The 21302-nt window shown below is 39.1% G+C and overlaps 1 protein-coding gene across 1 annotated transcript in view; it reads right to left on the reverse strand.

Annotated features, from left to right (window-relative positions):
- Positions 1-240: 240 nt before the first annotated feature.
- The window catches only part of LOC121720190 (meprin A subunit beta-like), a 202868-nt gene continuing 181806 nt past the window's right edge, over positions 241-21302 (reverse strand). The window contains 3 exon segments of the mRNA XM_042106147.1: positions 241-1120; positions 1244-1294; positions 1696-1731. Of these exon segments, the coding sequence (XP_041962081.1) occupies positions 1030-1120; positions 1244-1294; positions 1696-1731 (178 nt within the window). The 3' untranslated portion in view covers positions 241-1029.

The raw sequence follows: 21302 nt of genomic DNA on the forward strand, positions 1-21302 counted from the left end.
TCATTGAATATATTGTACAATGCTGTAAAATGGCCTATGCTTCCTAATATGTTGCTGGAAAACAGAAATATGTGTTATGTATTTATTTATTTATTATTATATCTGCAGCACCAGCTGATTTTAACTCTGTTGAAGAGGATATATTTAGAACTTGTCATTATTTCAATAAATTTGACAATTTTAAGCTTGACCTACCACTTTCTTAGAGCGATGAGGGACAGGTGGGGCTCGAGAGTCACAAATTTTCACCCTACAGTTTAAACACCCCCAAAGGTAATCATTAACAGTTTAGCCTACCTAAGGAATAACAGCAAACCTACACATATTCAAACCTACACACTTCATTATCCAGAATACATACCCAGAGAGATTACAAAAAAAGTTACAATCATTTAACAAGTACACTCAGGCTTTGAGTTTACTTCTGTGGATACGGCCATACAGTCATGTGCATTGTTGTCACCAAAATATACTCCGTTTGTTACTGCACATACGCCTTTCGGCAGCATGAGTCATGTCACCCAAACAGGGTTTCAAATAGTATCACTGCATTGAGTAAATCTATGGCAAAAATTCATCGTTTTTGTCTAATTAGCTATAATTCACTGAAGCATGACATAAAATAACTATCTTCCAGTCTCTGTTTTAGTTTTAATCCCAGGGGAGCAAACATTGAAATGAAAATGTCTACTCCAAGTCCCCTTGCATGAAAGTATAATTAGTGTAAACAGATTGTGCTTTCTCTTGACCTGAACCAGTGCTTGGAAATATGCATGTCAGGCATAGTCAATGCAAAATTCTGTATGGACACAAAACTTTGGTGCAGCACGACTGTCTGTACAGCCAGTGCTGGTGACAAAATGTGCGTCATTCTCACATGCATAGACTGTCAGCAGATCGTATCTGCAGGAGTACACTCAGGCCATAAGATTATCATTGACATGGATTAAAGGTAAATCTACGTGCATAGACTGTCATTAAATCAGTTGAGATCTCATCAGTTGAGATTTAATGACAGTGATCCAGTGATCACACACTTAAAAACAAGATCAATGTCACCACCAGCATTACTGGAGAGAAAGACATCTTGGAACAGGCACTACAAAAAATGTCCTCGCATCTATTGAAAACAAAGGAATATATTGGAAAATATGTTACATAGCCTCATAATATTATGTTATTATGTCATAAATTCCATTCTGATAATGCAACATCAAAGCATAGAAGTGGCTTATTAATTCACCTCTCATCCTCTGTGGTAGAGCTGGTCTCCTCAGTAGTGACTCTTGTTGTGCTGTGATGGGATTTTGGTACAATGACAAATTAAAATACAAACATACCCAAAAGGTGAAGAAAGGGCATGAGTTACATGAAATGAGGTTAGCTGTCTTTCAGGGGTGATTAAATGGGACAATGCTCAGATAAAAACCCTCATTTGTCAGCTGCCCTCCTCACACACTCAAACATACAATTTTGGTTTCTAAAGTTTAGCTAAAAAGCATTTGTGTTCTTTAAATATTGCTGCTAGCTCTTGTTGTGCTCAATGCGTACACATTCCAGAAGATATCTATTTGAAACCATTGAAAGATGGTCCCAAAGATTTTTGATGATACATTATGTCTACTGCAATCTTATTTTTCATTCAGTGCAGATTTCATTGTGGGTATATTATGTATTACAACAAATTTGAATTACCTGTCGCCTCCTGTGGTGGCAGCTGGAGTTGTGGAACTATAAGGCAAAATGATTGAAGTGAGAAGTGATGAAAACGGACATTAAATAACTAGATGTACTGCACAGCGGTACATAATATGACTGCCGCATGGTGTGGCCTATGCAAATGAAACACTCTGGCACACTATGGTAAATATCTAGACATACCACAAAGCTATATGTCAAATGACACATAATGGTTTTATATATATGCGCATTGAGCTCAATGCAAATCAAACCAGATAATAGGCCAACTGAAATAAAACCATGCCAATCTCTAGTTATGGTGAAGGGTATGTGATGATGTGGGGTTATTTTAATTCCAAAGGCCAAGGGAACTTTATAAGGATGCATAGTATCCTGGATCCATGAAATAACTGGCCTTTAAAAATAAAAAACTGCCTGCCTCTATGGGAATTTAACATAAGGGTTCCAATACTTATGACCCATGTATTTTAAGGAAGAACATTCATTTATTTATTTATGATATATTATTCATTCACAAAGAAAATTGGTGTCCTTAAAAGTTAGATATATACTCTTTACTTAAGGCATTAAGATCAATTTCCAAAAGATGATTTTATATTCCTCTTTTTAGTCAACTTTAGCAGAGGTGCCAATAATTCTGGAGGGTACTGTATGCTTTATTTTCTTGGAATAATATAGCATCACCAAGCGTTGGTCACATGATCTACCTTTATGCGGTACATGTAGTTTGTCCTCATTATAAGTGCACTCCTATAGTTTGGACACATTACCAAGAAAATGTACTGTATGTGGTATGACATAGGGGTAGATGTACATATGCAGCATAAACATTGACTTTGTTAGTCTGCAGAAAGTGCCCACTGTACTGTGCTTTGCCATATTATGTGGAATTTACTGAGCATTAGTTTCATCAGGTAAATGGTGTTTGTTACTGCCCTAAACCCGTAATTTACAGTTGAATCAAAATATAGTTTCTCTACCTTGTGTTAACTTCGCATGGAGATGACTGATTTTTAAGGAGATACGAAATGTCTAAAGGAAGAAATTTAAATATTAAAAACACACTATTTCATTATGTTAATAATAAAACTGTATACATTTTCTGTAAAATGCCTGTTACCTTGTATGTCAAAAAGAATAAACAAGTCCCCTCCCTTTAAGAAGGATCTTCTTCTAAGGCTATCTATGGTCATCCAGTTAGACCAGCCGTAGCCCGAATTCCCATACAGAGGTTTCCCACTATTTTCTGTTCCTACAGCATTTCCATGGACACCAGGGTTGTACCAAAGCATTAGTGCTGTTGATGGGGAAAAACACTGATGTCATTCCATTTTTTTTTCATATTACATCCAAACATTCAATAAGGCGTTCCAGTGAAGTACAGTACATGACATGAAACAGGCAAAATATAGGTGCAAGCATTGATGAAGAGGCCAAGCATCTCAGCAGCAGGCAGGAGTTGCCATGACAACTCAATGTTATTACATCAGGCACAATAATCAAAGATTGACCCAGATAAGGCTACTTTCAGAATAGACAGCCAGCCTCCGTTTACATTAACCCTATAGAGTAGACTGTATTTTTTTTTTTAAAAAGTCCTCAGCTTTTTTTAAAACACCAGCGTTTTTTTTTTTTTTTTACTGCAGCTCAGAGCGTCTTTTTTAAGTTGAAAAAAGTTAAACTTCTAAGAAAAAAGCTCCCTATATTTGACAGCTGACCAATTACAAGCTGAGTAATGAGACGTTTCTAACCAGCAGAAATGGAGATTGTAGCAGTGGAGTAACACCATATTCATTTACGGAGTTAAACTGGATGTGTCCCAAATTTTCTGGTCAGTGTGTCTTTATTGCAGTCGCTTGAACAACTAGCAGGTTAGCTAACATTAACTCTTAATTAGCACACATTGTTATGGCAGCGAAAGACTCTCTCAATTGCTTTTTGCTGCCAGTGGTTTTTCTAATCAAAATGACAAAATTTGTCAAAAAAAAGCCTAGTCTGAACATAGCCTAAGAGATTACTTCCTCTTTGGTGACTTTGCTGCTGATTTCGGTTGGTTGTCATTGGCGCTTTCAAAAATGTAAGTGCCATGTAGATAACTTGATGAGGCTTGATCTGACGATCAACTTTACAAATTTTGGTGGATGCAGGTCAAAAGCCTGTGAAATTATTTTACGCCATATGACAAAATCCAACATGGAAGAGGGATCAAATAGATTGACTTAACAAGTTGGCATGTCTAAGCCTTGGGATCTCCCATGGTATTAATAGACATGAGAATAAGGCCCAATCCCATTTCTCATTCTTACTTCAGACTTCAGTCTGATCAACAAGATATATGAGCAATGGGCTTTGTGTTGTCGGAATAACAGGCTATCGGACCAATGGGCTTTTGTCGGAACATAGAGTTGTCAGAACAATGAGTAGTCCCTGCCAGCTCGATTTCAACTGTTCTGCCCTATAATTGGTTCAGAGGCTATCAAGCGCCATGTTGCAACCTAATCTACATTTAGCACACCCTAAAGGTTTAACGCCACATTTTTTGAGCATCCTCACAATTGGGTCCCAAGTCATATTTGGTTTTGATACAATGAAAGCGTTTCTAACTTTCTGTTTGTGACTTCCTCATTTCTCACTTAAGTTTTAGATTGGCTGTGACAGACGAACGCTTTCAAAACTGAACCCATCCTTTAGATTGTCTGAGGCTTGATCTGTGCCAAATATGATGAAGATTGGAAAATGTTTTCGACTTTTGAAAACCTTTTTGGGATTTCTATCAAATCCATAATGGCGGAAAATACAATATAGCGGAGGTTTATGCTCTGAACTTGGCTTGATCCAAGGATTCAAAAGGTACCTTGTTTTTGAAAATCAGCTCTGAATCAACAACTTTGCACAGCAAATAAGTTAGATAACTTATGATGGTTAACTGCAACATTATCCATCATTTTCAATGTTATGATTTGTATTGAGGGTTGTGCCTCTTTTACCATCTTCATTCGTTGAATCCGTGGTGAAGCTGTATTGCTTGGACATGCGTTGCCTAATGTCAGGGGTCTGGTCCAGGGCAAGTAAAGTCATCTGCCTCCACTGCAGAGGCCACTGAAGCTGGTTATCAAAATCCCCAGACACCAGGCGAATAAATGCAGACACTATTGGATTGTCCAGTTTCAGATACATCTGGTACCTATAGCCATCACTGGTATAGTATTTTGGACTGAATACAATGAAAAATGAACTGAGGTTGAGAAGTTGTTCGAAGTTCCTGATCTGCCATGTCTGATGAGGACATTCGGTCTCTGACAGGTTGATGTCGTCCACAGAGAACCCGCCTCTGGACTTGTCTGTTCCTTTGCGGGCCTCAAACTCCACCTGAAACGTCTTAGTGGCGTTCAGAGGAACATGGTGAAGTTGCCAATAATTAGCTGGATAACCTAAGAGAGGAAGAGATCTCTGATTTGGTTCAGACTTAACTACAATGATATATGTAACCAGCATTGTTACCTCCACCTAGGAGGATATGTTTATCTGTAAGCAGGTGTGGTCAAAATTAATCCAAGACAACTGGTGTGAGACTGCAGCTTTATTCACGACGCCGGGAGCATGTTACCCACATGAAATGTCAAAGTAACAAGCCCACACATCTGTGGGTGAAGCCAACTTTTATACCCTTACCCCACACCCATGGAAAATCACAACTTGTCACCCTCCAGTGATCACTTAACCATCTGGTATTTTAACAGAGATAAGAAATGTTTACGACCCCCCCCCCCCCATCCTGAAGGTTACCCACAGTTCGGTGACACAGGGGTTAATTTAACTAAACATTCCAACATAGGAGATTCAGAAAACACAAGGGTCAGAGTAAGGAGATGACAATTAGATTTCACTACATGTATATAAGGTATATTAAACATTCAATGAGAAAAATAAAAATTATCCCACATATTATTATGCAAAAACTACTGGCCTGATTTTCAAGAAACTTGAAACAAAAAAGAGGAAAAGTGTAGCATGTCCCAAGGAAGAACCCAATAAGTTTTCAGTGCTGTGAGAAATAGACTTAGCAGAGGTCTACACTCTCTCCATATTCCCTTTTAGTGTATTCTTCCATTTGTTTTTCATAATTATATAATTCAATATGCCCTCACCTGTAACCTGGTCCATGAGTCTGCGAGTTCCCATGGTGTCATTTTCACTATCAAACTCAGTCATCCAGATGTTGAGCTGATCTAGTTTATTCCCACTATTGTAATAGAAGAACTCAAGGCACTGGATATTGCCATTTCTTTTAGGAATCAACCTCCTGGTCTGCAGTGTGGAGAATTCTCCTTGTCCTACTGTTGTGTTGGCATGCATGAAAAAGCTGGAATCTATTTTTTAAACAAACAAAATCATGTTTATAAGCATCATGCAAATAAAACAGAAGAACCGTTTACAGTTTGCATCTTTTCTCTGGTAAGGTGATATGATATGCTGTAGTATGAACAAACCTTATACATTAATACATCATATGTAACTGTTTTGAGGCACGTCATAGGCTTTAGATCAAGAAAGCTTGCACATAAACATGAAAAGCTTGCACATGTAATACTATTCCTTGCACAAGCTTGCATACTCTACTTCAGGGGCGTCATGCAAGGCAAAATTCCGACGGGGACAGAGGGGACAGAAATACCTTAACAGAGCAAGCTACTACACATGATTTTAAAAACAGTAGCCTACCATTGCAGTTGTTATGATTTGATTGATATGTGACCTAAGAACAATCTTACATTAAAAAAGGTCTGACTTTGTGGTGCTCAGAAATTAAATTATTTTAATCTTAATTCATATGATGGACTTTGAAAGAAGTTTGACAGGTTCCAGTGCTGAGTAAGGTTAACACTAAATATTTACTACTAGTAATATATTTTTCATTACCATTATAGCAAGCAATAGGCTACCTCATTTGTAAGGTGCTATCTGCAAATCATGAGCAAGTGACCTGATAATAACCTACTTTCTTGCCCTCTACATCACGGTCAAATCGATCCTATTTAAATAAAACAACTTTAAGCCTCCTTTTGAACGGGTAGTCTATCCCTTTTCACTACATGGATTAGCTGCCAGATACGTGAAGAGAACAAGTGGAGAAACATCCAACGCGATGCCTTGGTAGGCCTAATGTTATTAGGTTGGATTTTGTAGTCACTGCAAATTTAACACCCTCGTTTCTATGAAACTGGAAACAATTGAACCAGGAGACTTTGCCAAATATTTGTAATATTTGTAAGAGTAGCCTAGGCTACGTTACACTGACACCATGTAGGCTAACGTTAACATAATGCTCTGAATTCGCGGCCAACATCAAATCCATAGTTCTAACTATTTGATCACCAAGTCAAAATTTCCTGGTCAACTACAAATTATTCCACTAGGCTACTTTTGCTTAGCTAGACTACTTACCACTTCAACACCATTGACTGTATCTGTTTAAACTGTAACGGTAACAGTTCAACACAAGCAAAACATTGCGAGCTCAATGCACGTGTGAGTTGTTACGGGAACACACAGACACCAATTTTAGGAAAAGGGCTGATGTTGACCGGTCCTCAGCTATTTTGCTACGGTTTATTACACATCTAGAAGAATACATTTGAGTTGTTATAGGCTCTGGCTTATTATGGAGCATAATAGGAACAAAGTTATGATCAAAAAAATGATCAGGGAGGAAAAATCCGAGGGGGCACGTGCCCCCTTAATATCAATGGGCATGACGCCACTGCCTGTCAGTCAATAGTAAAAGTAATTAAGGGTATGTTCAGACTAAGGGCTGTATTTTGGGCACAAGCGCATGGCGTAAAACTCGTTTTTCACCCGCGGAAAGTGTAATTTGGTATTTTGCACGTTTATTTTTTAAACATTGAGCCCAGGGGTGTGGCAATTAATAACCTAGGGAAGGGCCTGGCGCGTTGTCTAAAAATCGCTATCGTACACCACCTAAACCTGGTCAGAAGTCAATGGCGAGTTGTTCATATGCTAATTTAAGAGCGCATGTCAACAGTCATATTGGCAGGTGCACGCACCATCCTTCTATCATTCATGAACGCACACCAGCGCACGTCCATGCAAAGCATTACAAATTGCACGATTACAATGGGAAACATAATTAGAATAGTAACATGCTCTGGAAATTCACAATTTCGTCGCCGTTTTTTTTTTTTTTTTAAACATAGTCCAGTCCATACAACTTCATTTCAATTTCGAAATAAATACTGGACTATGTTTTAAAAAAATAAAAAACGGCAACAAAATTGTGAATTTCCAGAGCGTGTTACTCCACACTCAGCAATCGACTCCTACGGACTTTCCCCTGAAGCTGGCAGCAAAGATGGCAACATTTCCGTAAAGGTACTGGCTTGATGAAATTCATTCTGGACTCTATCCGACCACATAAAGACCTCGGGATACTTCGGTTTGGCTTTAGGGACCCTCTACTCACTACCACGTAAGTGTAATGTTGTTTGGAACTGTAGAAGAGGTATAAAAATAGCGTTTTGTAGCGGCGAAATGACATGCCCGCATCACTTCCAGGCTAACAAGTTTTGACTAAAAACGGTAACATCGAACTCTCAAAACAAATCCGAATGACATGATTTGGATGTCAACTCAACGTGTACTCCCAATCATCCGTAAATTGATCTAAAGTGCATTTTACTCCGGATAATTCCTTTAACTTGTACTTGAGTATATTTCATGAAGGTATTTTTCATGGTACTTTTACTAAAGTACAATATTTTAGAACTTTTTCTACCACTGATAAAAGCCCCAAAATGCGCACCACTACTAGGCACCATTGCTCACATATCTATGGTTGCTCATTGATCCATCATCGTATAAAGCCCCCCCAGACGATTTGATTGGTCACCCAGTTCTCAAGTTTTCAGAGGCTTCTCAATGGAACAAGTCGAAACCGAACTTCTCAACCTCAAATTTTGAGGGCGGGCTTAAAATGGCTTCCAGGCTACCCTTACATACCTTTAAACTTTCTCATAGCTTTCTCTGAAGCAACATACTTACACTATCAGAAAATGAAAGGGGGTCAATGTGGTTTGTGATGTTCTAATTCTATCATTAGACTACCTGATAAAAGTGGAAGTGAATCCAGTACTAGGGTACATCGGTAAATCAGCTCAGTAAAACATTTACAATTGATGGAATACATAGATGCTACATGACATCAAATCTGTAGATGTGTTTGAGCATTACTTTGAGATTCCATGCCCAGGTAGGTGTGGTCAGATTGGGGACCTCCATCAGCTCGGCTCACTCTCTCCCATCCAACTGAACTCATCTCACACATGCCCTCATCAAAGCTGCAGTGGTCCAGGAAGGAGATGGAGTCATCTGGGAATGGAATTCATCAGTGTTAGAGAGTAATGGAATACACGTAATGGGAATATGTATTTAGAATACATTATACAATATGAGTAACTGCATTTAAATACCGCAGCTCTGTTTACATGGACACTTTTAATCCAATTAGAATCGGAATAATGGCTCAATCGGAATACAAATTACACCTTGATCGGAATAAAACTGCTGATCCAATTCAAATTTTAATTGGGAATGAAAAGGGTGGTGTATTCTGTTCTTTTTCCGATTGAACAGCCATTATATGGTCAATCGGGTTGCCTGCTGTAGATTCTCCAGCAAAAGTAAAGCAGCGGCTATTCTGATCAAAGATTCTAGAGCGCTTGTAAACCCCTGATCGGAATATGAGAAACTGGGACTGTTGAGGAGGGCCGAATCCAAAACACTGAGCTCAAGTCTGACCTCATTTCTGTTCAGTTCTATTCTGTTCTTGTATAACAAGTGAATCATATGGTTTTGGTCACTACTTGTAGGAAGAGATGTAAATGTGAAGGAGGCATAGTAAAAACATTTCAAATACTTATATCACTGACAACAGTAGTCCGGCCAGGATATTGTCATTTAAAAAAGTGAAGTTGCAGCCCTCAACTGATGTTGATGTTTACATATTTGTGTTTTAGCCTGATCCGCCACCCTCCACCTATCTAGTAATCACAAAGTCAGTAGTATTTCGGCATCTGGGTTGCCAGCTCAGCTCTAAATACCACATCTGCGGTGTACACCGCTCTACAGTATTTTGAAAGTGATTGTAGTACCAGTTTTGGCCAAAATCCTACATACGGTTCCTTTAATCATTGGTAATATTCTGATACAGGAAACTGATCTCTTAATGTTAGTAGTATAGTTAGGAAGGACACGTCTACTCCAGAAGCAGGGAGACTAGAGATGTGATAGGACACATGTATGACGATGCAGTTGACACTAAAAGAAATAATTATTGTCATTGAGTGTTTTGGTCGGCATATAGTTTCGCCCACATATACCATAATCAGCAGGTATGTACATGTAGCTGCCTAGGACAAACAACTTTTGTTTGTACACTGCATTAGCCACACCCAACAGTAAGTGATGCAAATGCTTCCAATGTCTAAAAATCATGAAATTTAGCACACACATCAAATATGTGCATTTGACACACACACCACGTGTTACATTACAAAATATCAGAACCGTAGGTGCTCAGGCCTGTCACCGCCACTTGCGGCTACATTTATTATTACTAAATGGGTACTTACTACATCCATAGAGTCTGTTGAGCTCCAGAACATCAAGGGAGCTCATATCCTGTTCCTGACCAATCACATCTTGAAAATCTTTGTCCTTTGTGATGATAGTTGGTTCTCTTCCTTTACTGAAAGCATATTGTCCATAGTGCATCACAGACCAGTAGTCATATGGTGTGCCTTGGGTGCTTTTGCTGAGTTGTTTTGCAAATTTGAGTTCATCCAATACTGAAGCACAAAAATGGGAGGTTATCACATAATGTTTTTATTTCAAGTGAGGGATGGATTTAAATGTTCTTCAGAGAATTCACATCTATCCATCCACTGCATCAAGACATAAACTGAGCCAACTTATTGTGTGGTCTCAAACTACTGAGCCAAACCTGATTTAAGGTTCTGCCACTTGATTGTGACGTGATCATCTCTATCATATCTGGTTTGCTCGTGCCAGAATCCCAGAGCATGAAGAAGCTCATGCTCAACTGTACTGATCGAATCACAGTCAGAGCCAAAGGAAAGTGTTTGCTGTTTAAACTGTCTTCCAACATATGACCAACATCTGAAAGAAAGATGGGTTGTTTGATTTAGATGACTTGAAAGGCAAAGACTTGTATCATTGAAAACACCTGAAGGTTATTACCCGCTTTGTTTTTCAATTGAGATGTGAAATGCTTCACATTCATCCCAGAGCTTGAAATCAATGCAGGTTTTTAGTCTGAATTGTTCAAAAGCTTTGAGAATGACTCCTTTGGCATTTATGTCTGTGTACAATAAACAGGTACAACCAGCAATTACATTTCGTACACAATGTAATGATCAACATTAATCATTTTAATTGTGAACAATGTTTGTAAAGTGGAACATGTACGGTATCACCATCCTACAAAGATTTCTCACCAAGACCAGCATCTAACACATAAGGCACTGGCAAATCCCAACGATATTGCTGTCCGAAGAGAGAGCTCCACCCTCTGACCTGGAGACAGCATGAGACAGGTGATTCTGATGTCCAATAAAGACTCTTATTATAGCTGAATATTGAGATGAATGTTCAGACCTCTGAAGTTCGCCTACAAAAAAGCTAGCATTTTTGCCCATATAAGGAGATCCGATACCTTTTCAACCCTGCGAGAGTTAAACAGGTGCAATAATTCAAAATCCCCATGTTCGCCAGATATCGGATCTCAAAGATGGCAGCTTTTTTGTAGGCGAACTTCAGAGGTCTATGAACATATAATTACACATAATTCAAGTTTCCATGCAATGTATTTATTATGACCGCCGCGCAGCGAAGCGGCGGTCATATAGGTTTAGTCAGATTTTTTTTTTTTTTTTTTTTTCTTTTTCGCATGCCCAAATTTCCGTCAATGATTCCCGGGACACTGAAAGACCGGGGTACACGAAACTTGGTGGACATGTAACCCCACATGGATAGCATGGAACCATCGTTTTTCGTTTTGATCTGTAGCCCCCCCGCTGAATTGGACCCCCCGAAAGGAGGGTAGGGCAGACACAGTTTTCTGTGAATATCTCGAAAACCGTAGGGTTTAGGAGGACCATTTTTTTTTTGTATGTTGATCTCAAGGGGCCATGTCAACCCATTCCATAACCACTCATTTCATGTATAGCGCCACCTAGTTAAACACAAAAAAGTAAAAATGAGGTGGTGTAATTGAAGGTATCTGTGACCTAACATAGTCAAAACTGCACGAAATTGGAAGTGTAGGATCATTATGACACCCTCTGTATGCACGCCAAGTTTTGTGGAATTCCGTTCATGGGGGGCCACACAATAAATTAATTTATGTTACTATACACCAACTGGCCTGTAGGTGGCCGGAGACAGTTTTCTGTGAATATCTCGAGAACCGTAGGGCCTAGGAGGTCCACCTTTTTTTTGTATGTTGGTCTTAAGGGGGCATGTCAACCCATCCCATTACCACTTATTTCATGTATAGCGCCACCTAGTAAAAAATTAAAAAGCAAAAAATTAGGTGTTTTCATCTCAATATCTCTGGCTGACAAGGTCAAAACTGCACGAAATTAAAAGTGTAGGATCATTATGACACCCTCTGAATGCATGCCAAGTTTTGTGTACTTTCGTTCATGGGGGGCCTTACAATAAAATAATTTATGTGTACATTTAGTGACGTACACCAACAAGGATTCCCGGGACACTGAAAGACCGGGGTACACAAAACTTGGTGGGCATGTACCCCCACATGGATAGCATGGAACCGTCATTTTTCGTTTTCATCTGCAGCCCCCCCGCTGGACTGGACCCCCCGAAAGGAGGGTAGGGCAGACACAGTTCTCTGTGAATCTTTTATGGTATGCTGGTCTCAAGGGCCCACATCAACCTGGCTCATAATCACTCATTTGTGATTTGCCCCCCCCCCCCCGCCCCCCGCCCCGGTCAAAAATGAAAATGCAATATTATTCTGCTTTAATCGCCCCTATCTTCAGTTAAGATGTTCAGAACTGCACCAAATTTTATGTGTATGATTGACCTGGCATTCTCTGGGGGTCTGGGGGTATGCCAAGTTTCGTAGAATTTCATCCATGGGGGGGGCTAAAAAAATTAGGTTATGTGTACATTTAGTGACTGTACACTCATTGGCCTGTAAATGGCGGTGCACACATATAAACATGCACACACACAGGCACCCACATACTATCGGTATTAGAACGGCCGATACATAATTACAAATTCAATAGGATCAAAAGAAAGCCAAAATATTCATCATCATCATCATGGCTGCATTTTCAGTATTGGCGATAAGTAGTCGTTTGTCCACTAGATGGCGCATCGTTGCAGTGAGACGTAATTTTTTTGGAAGTTAAAAGTGGGTTGAAAAAATAATGGACACTTCCTACAAAGACTGTAATTTACCGCAGCGAACATCTAATAAGGACAGGACGATGTTCACATGAAGTGTAAGTGAGGATGAAGTGAGGATGTTTATCGGACATGCTTGGTTTTTACTGCAGGTACGTTAATCTTGTAATATCAATAAGGACCTAGGTAATGTTACCGTTAGCGTTGGTTGAGTGATGGAGGCCCATTTGATTGATTGCATTTGTAGAAAACTATAAATGCGGTTATACCAAGCAAATTGATAGCAGCACTGTTTGTATCTTTCGACTGTCATTTATTGCACGTGCTACAAAATCATTCTGTGCAATGGAAGATTAACCAACGTTACACCGGTCTGATACAGTTTTGCCTATACATGCGTGAGACTGAGACGCCTGTTTATTTTGTTTTAAGTGCGTGCAGGGTGTGAGAGGGGAATCGATGTGCTTTGATTCCAGCTTGGTAGTTGTAGTCTGTGAAATTAAAAAGCACGTGTGTGTGAAGTATCCAAACAATGACACCTTCATTTCATTATGGCTGCTTTAGCAACACACCTTAAGCTACTGTGTAGTGGGTCCCATTTAGAAGTGGCTACTTCATTCGCGCTTTCCTTGACTCATGGAACTGCGTGAATGTTATTACAACTTTTCGCCACGATATGGCAGTTTAAGTCCGCATGATACTGTAAGTCGTAAGCCATTGGTTTCCAAAGGAGATTTTATTTGTGTCGCCAGCATAGCCTATTGACAATTTATGTTGTAAATAGGCCTACCTTATAATCCTACCTGTAGCTTAGGGAAGCTAACAGCTTTCTATTAGGATCTAGTTTGTTAGTTACAGTTTTGTCATAACTCCCTAATGCATTTTTGCATTTAGAATAGCCAGAGCGTGTATATCTCAATCGGAAAATTAAACAATATCGGGTGCCTATGGACTAGGCTGGGTGAACCCAGCCTGATCTGCCCGCTATTTATTTTTTGATTTCTTAAAAGATTGAGCTTGGTCTGATGAAAGCCAGACTAGCCATGGACCTCAGTTACACAATGCAAGGGAACATGAATCAGCCTATATTTGCACGAACAATAACGGACAAAAGCTCTTCAACTTTGGCCCGTTAAAATGTGTATGAACAGTCTAGCGACGCATTTCATCAAGGCCCATTTGGACATGTCAGTTATTTGCACCACTAGATGTAAAACAGCATTTCGTTTCAGACTACTGTTACTTAATTTGTGCATTAACAATAACGTTTCAGACTACTACTTAATTTGTGCATTGACAATAAAGTATTACATGAACTAAAGATGACTAAAATCTTATGTAGAAGAAGAAATATTCACAAAAAATCCATCCATCCAAAAATGACCTTTGTTTTTGATAGCTGTTGAAAACGGCATGGAACTGACAGAGATGTTTTTGTTTATAAATACATAAAAAATAAATAAATAAATAAATAACATTATGCTGATACCTTTTGCTTTTCCCAAATACAATGTAGCCTACAGGTGTAAGTGACCTTTCATCAATCCAGTTGCAATGGATGAACTGTGATGACCTGCCCTACTTGTGATTGTTTAGAGATTTTAAAGGTTTTATAACAATGCTACATCTTCTTTGGCTATTCTACAATCTATTCACCTTTTCAGCACAAGTAGGCTACTTTCTGTGCAGCCGCACACACACACACTCAGGCATGCCAAACAAGCATACACAAAAGTTTCAAGAGTGGGGGATGGAGTAAAAGATGGAGACAAATTGAAGTGTGATTTATTTTCGCGGAATGGATGTACAGGACTGAGCGGCGGTCATATTTTGTACCGCTATGCGGTACATCTAGTTTATATTTGGGTAAGCAGTCTCTTGGGTTTTTGATAGTTTTCGTGTTTTTCTTAGTCCTTTTTACTGCTTCTAAGTCAGCTGATGTCGTTGACATTTGTCCATTGGGAGCTTGCTATGGCTAGCTTTTGCCCTAGCTTGGCATCGGACGTCCTTCCATCTATCCGTGAGCGGTGCAGCACTCCACTGTCTGGTCGAGGGGATCTCTCGGGACAGCTGGACGGTCCTAGGCTACTCTGCGAAAGACCTGCCGTGGCCGCCGAGCTGCTGCTGACCTGTGAGCTGCCTTGCCAACTGCAGACTAACGTTAACGGTGAAGAGCTGCAATCTCACGGAGCAACAAAAGGTCGCTGTTAAGTCCACCGAATTGCGGATCTACACGATCGCCCAGTAGCCTACTTTGGACTGTGCTCCAGTCATCTCCAGACTGCGTTCTACAAGGCCTAACTTCTAACGTTAACGTTATCTCTAGACTGCCAGTGAATTCACCGGGTTGGTCAGTTGCTAAAGAACTTTGTTGGCATTGACACAGCTCTGTGCGCAGTTTTCACGGAACATCATTGCCCTTGGACATTTTCAGCTGGTTTGGAAATTGGACTAATTTTAACATCACTTTTCCTCCTTTTTGAATATATTTTCTTTTTTTTATTTGTTTATTTGTTTTGTTGTCTGTGTTGTATGTATTGGTGTCACGGGTACGCTGGCGACTACGCCGCTCCGTCCGGCATTTTTTGTATTTGTTATTTTTTAAATGTATTTGTCATGTCTTGATGTCATCTTGATGTCATGTCGCTGGCGACTACGCCGCTCCATCCGGCATCGTTTGTCTTGTTATGTGTCTTGTTTGTGGAGCGCTTTGGGTTGCACTATGTGCATGTTACATGCGCTTTAAAAATAAATCTGACTTGACTTGTGTATTAACATAATGGATGGTGTGATATACTGTATTTATTTTGTATTTATCTATTTGGTATCTGTCTTGACGTGATCTCAGTCAGGATGGCAATACCTTAACCTAAACCTTGGTCTCAACCAAAAACGAAATCCTAAACTGTGTTTTAGTAGGCTACAGTAGGTAACACGTTATCTTAGGTATATGCACATTGCATACTGGATCATTTCACTGCAATAGAATATTATTTTACCTCCTTGATGTCACCTTCACGCAGGTTCAAATCTGTAAATAGATCATTTTAAAAATTACATTTTTTAATATAATTTGCTAATTAGATTAAAAATAAGTAAAGTATATTGTAGTGTATTGTGAATTAGCCGTTCCTTTGTTAATCTTTGTGATGTCCAGCTTCTCAATGCCTTTGAAGAGAGGAGAGTTAAAGGAAAACATTAACTAGAAAATGTATTTTCGAGGAAATTACCAGTGCATGAAAATATAAACATACTGTATATTAACATAAAATGCAAAACAAACTTTTATTTATAACAGTTGGCAGAAGTCATAGTTGATAACAACTGACAGTTGAAATGGCTGAACAGTTAAATAGTTGAGTAGTTTAAAGAGTTAAATTATATAATAGTGAATATTGTTATTGAGGACATTTATTTTGAAACAGTTGTGGGCAGAGGACATAGTTGAACAGGATCTGTAGAGCCAGATTGTATGTTTAAAGCCTGGGATAGTATATAGTTTAAAAGTTAAATGTGGATAGTGTAATGGATGTTGATAGGCAGATTGTTTAATGGATGTTGATGGGATAGTTTAATGGGTAGATGAGTGAATGGTTTGAAAAGGATGAATACATTTCTGCATCTAATTCAGCTTTAACCGTTTAACGTAGAAACTTCGTTCAAACTTTGTAACATAGGTCTTGAAAAGACTTTCCCCATAGACTTTGTATTAGCACTATGACATCACAATGGACTAATTAACTTGATTTGCACCTGTATCAACTTCCAGCTGCTCACTACTAGGACCCATCAAAGGGCAAGTTAAACTGATTGCACCTGTATCAACTGCTTTCTGCTTAACTAGGCCAACTCTCTCTGTGTCTCTCCATTCTACAAGGATATAAGGCACATTCCATCCAACTTTCTATCCATTCATCCTCTTCAAACCATTCACTCATCCACCCATTAAACTATCCACCAACATCCATTAAGCAATCTGCCCATCAACATCCATTCAACTTTCTGTCTATCAACATCCATTACACTATCTAAATTCAACTTTTAAACTATATACTCTGTCTCAGGCTTTAAGCATACAATCTGGCTCTATTAAGACTACAGATTCTGTTCCTATTTCCTCTGCCCACAACTGTTTCAAAATAAATGTCCTCACTACAATAATTCACTATTAAATAATTATTTAAAACTATTTAAACTACTCAACTATTTAACTGTTCAGCCATTTCAACCGTCAGTTGTTATCAACTATGACTTCTGCCAACTGTTATCAAATAAAAGTTTGTTTTGCATTTTATGTTAATATACAGTATGTTTATATTTTCATGCACTGGTAATTTCCTCAAAATTACATTTTCTAGTTTTTTTATTAATATCTCAAAAAGTATAAAGTTTACAAAAGTGAAAAATACATTCCCCACGTGTCCTTTTCAAGACCTACGTTACAAAGTTTGAACGAAGTTTCTACGTTAAACGGTTAAAGCTGAATTAGATGCAGAAATTTGGTGGGAAGAAGAAGAAGAAGAAGAAGAAGAAGACTTCGGATAACAGAACAGTTTTTCATGCACTGTAATTAGAAGTATGATCTTTCAGAGGAATTGTAAGAGCAGCAGATAATATTGCATATGCTTTTCTTGTGAAAACGGATCACCTGACTGTAAAGACAATGACCATCTTAATTGTATGATGCCAACATTTTGTTGGCTTTATATCTTAAACTTACTTATTTGATTTGGTTGTAGCTGCATGAAAGTAAAAAGAAAATTGTGGTTAATTCATTTTACATTAAATGAAAAAAAAAAAAGAAAACTGTCTAAGTATTTTACACACTTACCATTGCTTCTGTACCAGCGATAGTCATCGTAAGCCAAATATAAACATACATATTCCTAGAGAACAGATAAAAAAAAAAAAAAATACATTTTATGATTTTACACTCTGCATGAATTGATTGATATAGAAGTGATCATGTTGTTTTCTATTTACCTTTTTAGTAGAGTTTTCAATTTTGAATCCGACTGTTTCCATAAAGGTCCTTGCGTGACACTGATGTGTCAATGGCACTAGCAAAGGTCTGCTGGAGTTTTTGAGTTCATGAGTGAACCAGACCAAGATAGACAAGTTGAACAAGAATGAGCAAGAATGTTGCTTCTTAACATTCCTTTAACACATGTGTGACAATGTGCTAGCTTCTATAACTACCCTGCATTTTTGTATTACAGGTTACCAAATAAATGGATAGAACCAGAGGCAGTTACAAACAGTCAATAGTTTATTTAGTCTCGTCTCTTTGCTTGAACTTGGCAGGGGTAACAAGATATAGACTTCAACATACAGTTCATCATGACGAGGGACAAGAAAACAAAACACATAACATAGGCCCAGAGGACCAACCCAAGTAATTAGTCGTACTGCTAAGATACAACTGACAAATCTTCAGCCATATGTGATTACTAATATACTCATGCACACGCTAGTGTAGCACTGCAAGCTGCAAAATGCCCAAGTTAAATCACACTGTTGATATCAAGAGAAATCACACAAGGGACAAACTTTGTATCGAAACTCGACAACAGAGATTGTTCACATTAGCAGATATTGCACATTTTTCCCATATATACTATAAATACATCATCATTCCTTTAAACAAGACTGTTCACATTAGCAGGTATTGCACATTTTCCCTGATGCACTATAAATACATTACCCCTTTAAGGAACCCTTAAGGAGAAAACTTAAGGGTGTTTGTGCAACCGTTTTTATTTTAAGGGACCCTTAAATCAGATTTTAAGGGAAAAACTTAACTTAAGGTGCTTTGTGCAACCGGCCACAGTGCCTTGAGTTCTTCTACTACCACAGGGGAGTCAGTCTGACCAGCTCAACATCTGGATAAGAGAGTTCGATGGTGTTGATGACGTGAAGGGAACTCGCAGACTCATGAGTCGGATACAAGGTACTTAGTTCTGGATAACGAACAACACCTTTGAAACAAAACACCTAAATCCCTTATATAGTTCTTAATGTAATCATGAATGCAGTAGTCACTTTGGTAACGCTTTAGAATAACATGTGCTTATTAGGTATTAACAGTGCATAATAAGCAGTTAACAATTCATTACTAACAGTTAGTTACATGCAGCTTGTAAGTGTTAATAAGGAGCCTTTTAAGTTACTTACAAGCATATTTGTTAACAGTTGTAAGTGTTAACAAGCAGCTTGTTAATGCTTGTTAATGGTGTATAAGACAAAGAGGTGGATAACTAATACGCTTATAAGACCTTTCTTACCTATTTGTAGTACATTTTGCAGCCCCCCAATCTAAAGCGAGGACCATGTAGCCTATAGTTCCACAAGCCCAACCTTCTATCTCTCTATATACTGTATCTCTCTATCTAGCTTGGTTTAGCTGTGAGAAATGCACCTTCAAAATTGTTGCAGTGAGCAGGACCCTAACCCCGGTCTCCCGCGTCAGGGGGTGCATCGCTACTTGTTGAGCTACACTATTGTTCCTAATTTGCTGATGAAAATGTTCATTTTGATTCTATATTCCGATGTTCTATATCATACTAGCTATGCTTTTTACAAATATGTTTCTGATGGAAAAGTGGTGTACCTTGGGCTATGGTCAATCCTAAAGGGCAGTTCCAGCGTTATGGATGTGACAATTGGACTCATATTGGTAAACAATCCTAAAGGGCGGTTTCACGTTATGGATGTGACGTGTCTGAACCAGTCCTCGACAAACTACATAAAACACATAATTAAGTAGTGAATTTTGATATGAAACAATTGAAATAGTAATCATGAAATGAAATTAAGCGATGAAATTATTGCTTCCTCAGTGCCCACTAAGATCCACAGGAAGAATCAGGACAACAAGTCATTTAAAATATAAAAAAGAAATGTATTTTTTTCTTTTACCGTCATCAATTTTGGTCAGTGATTCCCGGGTTACTGAAACACCAGGGAACATGAAACGTGGTGGCCACTCCCCTAAATAACTAGCCCTACCTGAACCGTTGCACCCAAGATGACAAAATATTTATGGTATGTTAGTCTCAAGAGCCCACATCAACCTTACCCATAACCACTGTGACGGCTGCAGGCTGCAGGCCGTTCCTCCTGCTTGTGCGCTCTCTTCTCCCTCTGTCTCCCTTGCAGGTAATTGCTGGCGTGGGCGTGGCTAAGGCATTCCCATTACGCTACTAACCATCAGGTGTATAAAGGGTACACGGTGCACCCCTGGAGGGGGGCTGGGCTGCGTTTGGGCCTTTGGCGTTTTTGGAGAGCTGCCTTCTTATTCTTTGTTTTTGCATCCTTGCATTCACGCACTTACATCTCAACATACTTTTGCTATGCACCCTTGCGAACATACTGACACTCATTACTGATGAAGATAACGTATCATTTAATTTATTTAATAAATACATTAAAAGTTGGTCCTTTTCTGGTTTGTCCTGCTTTGTTTGGTTATGGCCCTTTGAGCCAGGCTATAACACCATTCATTTGTGATTTGCACACATAAAGTACATGCACATGCACGTGCACACACGCACATGCGCACGCACACACACGCACGCACGCACAGTCGCACACATACAGACAGGCAACCACACACACACACATATGCACAAACACTCACCCACATGAATGCAGACACATAAAAACACACACACAGACACGCATACGCATGTGCGCGTGCAAACACACACACGCACACACACACACATAAACACACAGGGGGGGGGGGGCGGTCGCCAGACTATCGGGTTAAAAATGTTCTGCCTGACCCTCCCCCCTGGTCAAACATTATTTTCCAGGGGCCTCCCCCCGGCTCAAAAAAAAATCTCCTAGGCCCTCCCCCCTACGTGAATCAAATAAAACTGGTCAAAAAATGACGTTTACAAAGTTAAAACGGTCATATGTCATAAGCACACATACACACACACGGGTACACCAGTGTTGCGCGTGTTTGGTCACAAGCGGCCCGGCCCCGTGGTCGCCCGATATTTTAATCAACTCGGACCGCGAATATTAATTAGGACAAAATTATACCCGACCCGCGATCCGACCCGCTTATTTACAAAATGTGTGCTTTTGGTTATAGCCTGCATGCAGTGTGACAGTAG

Source organism: Alosa sapidissima, chromosome 10, assembly GCF_018492685.1.
Source record: "Alosa sapidissima isolate fAloSap1 chromosome 10, fAloSap1.pri, whole genome shotgun sequence".
NCBI classification, from domain to species: Eukaryota; Metazoa; Chordata; class Actinopteri; order Clupeiformes; family Clupeidae; genus Alosa; species Alosa sapidissima.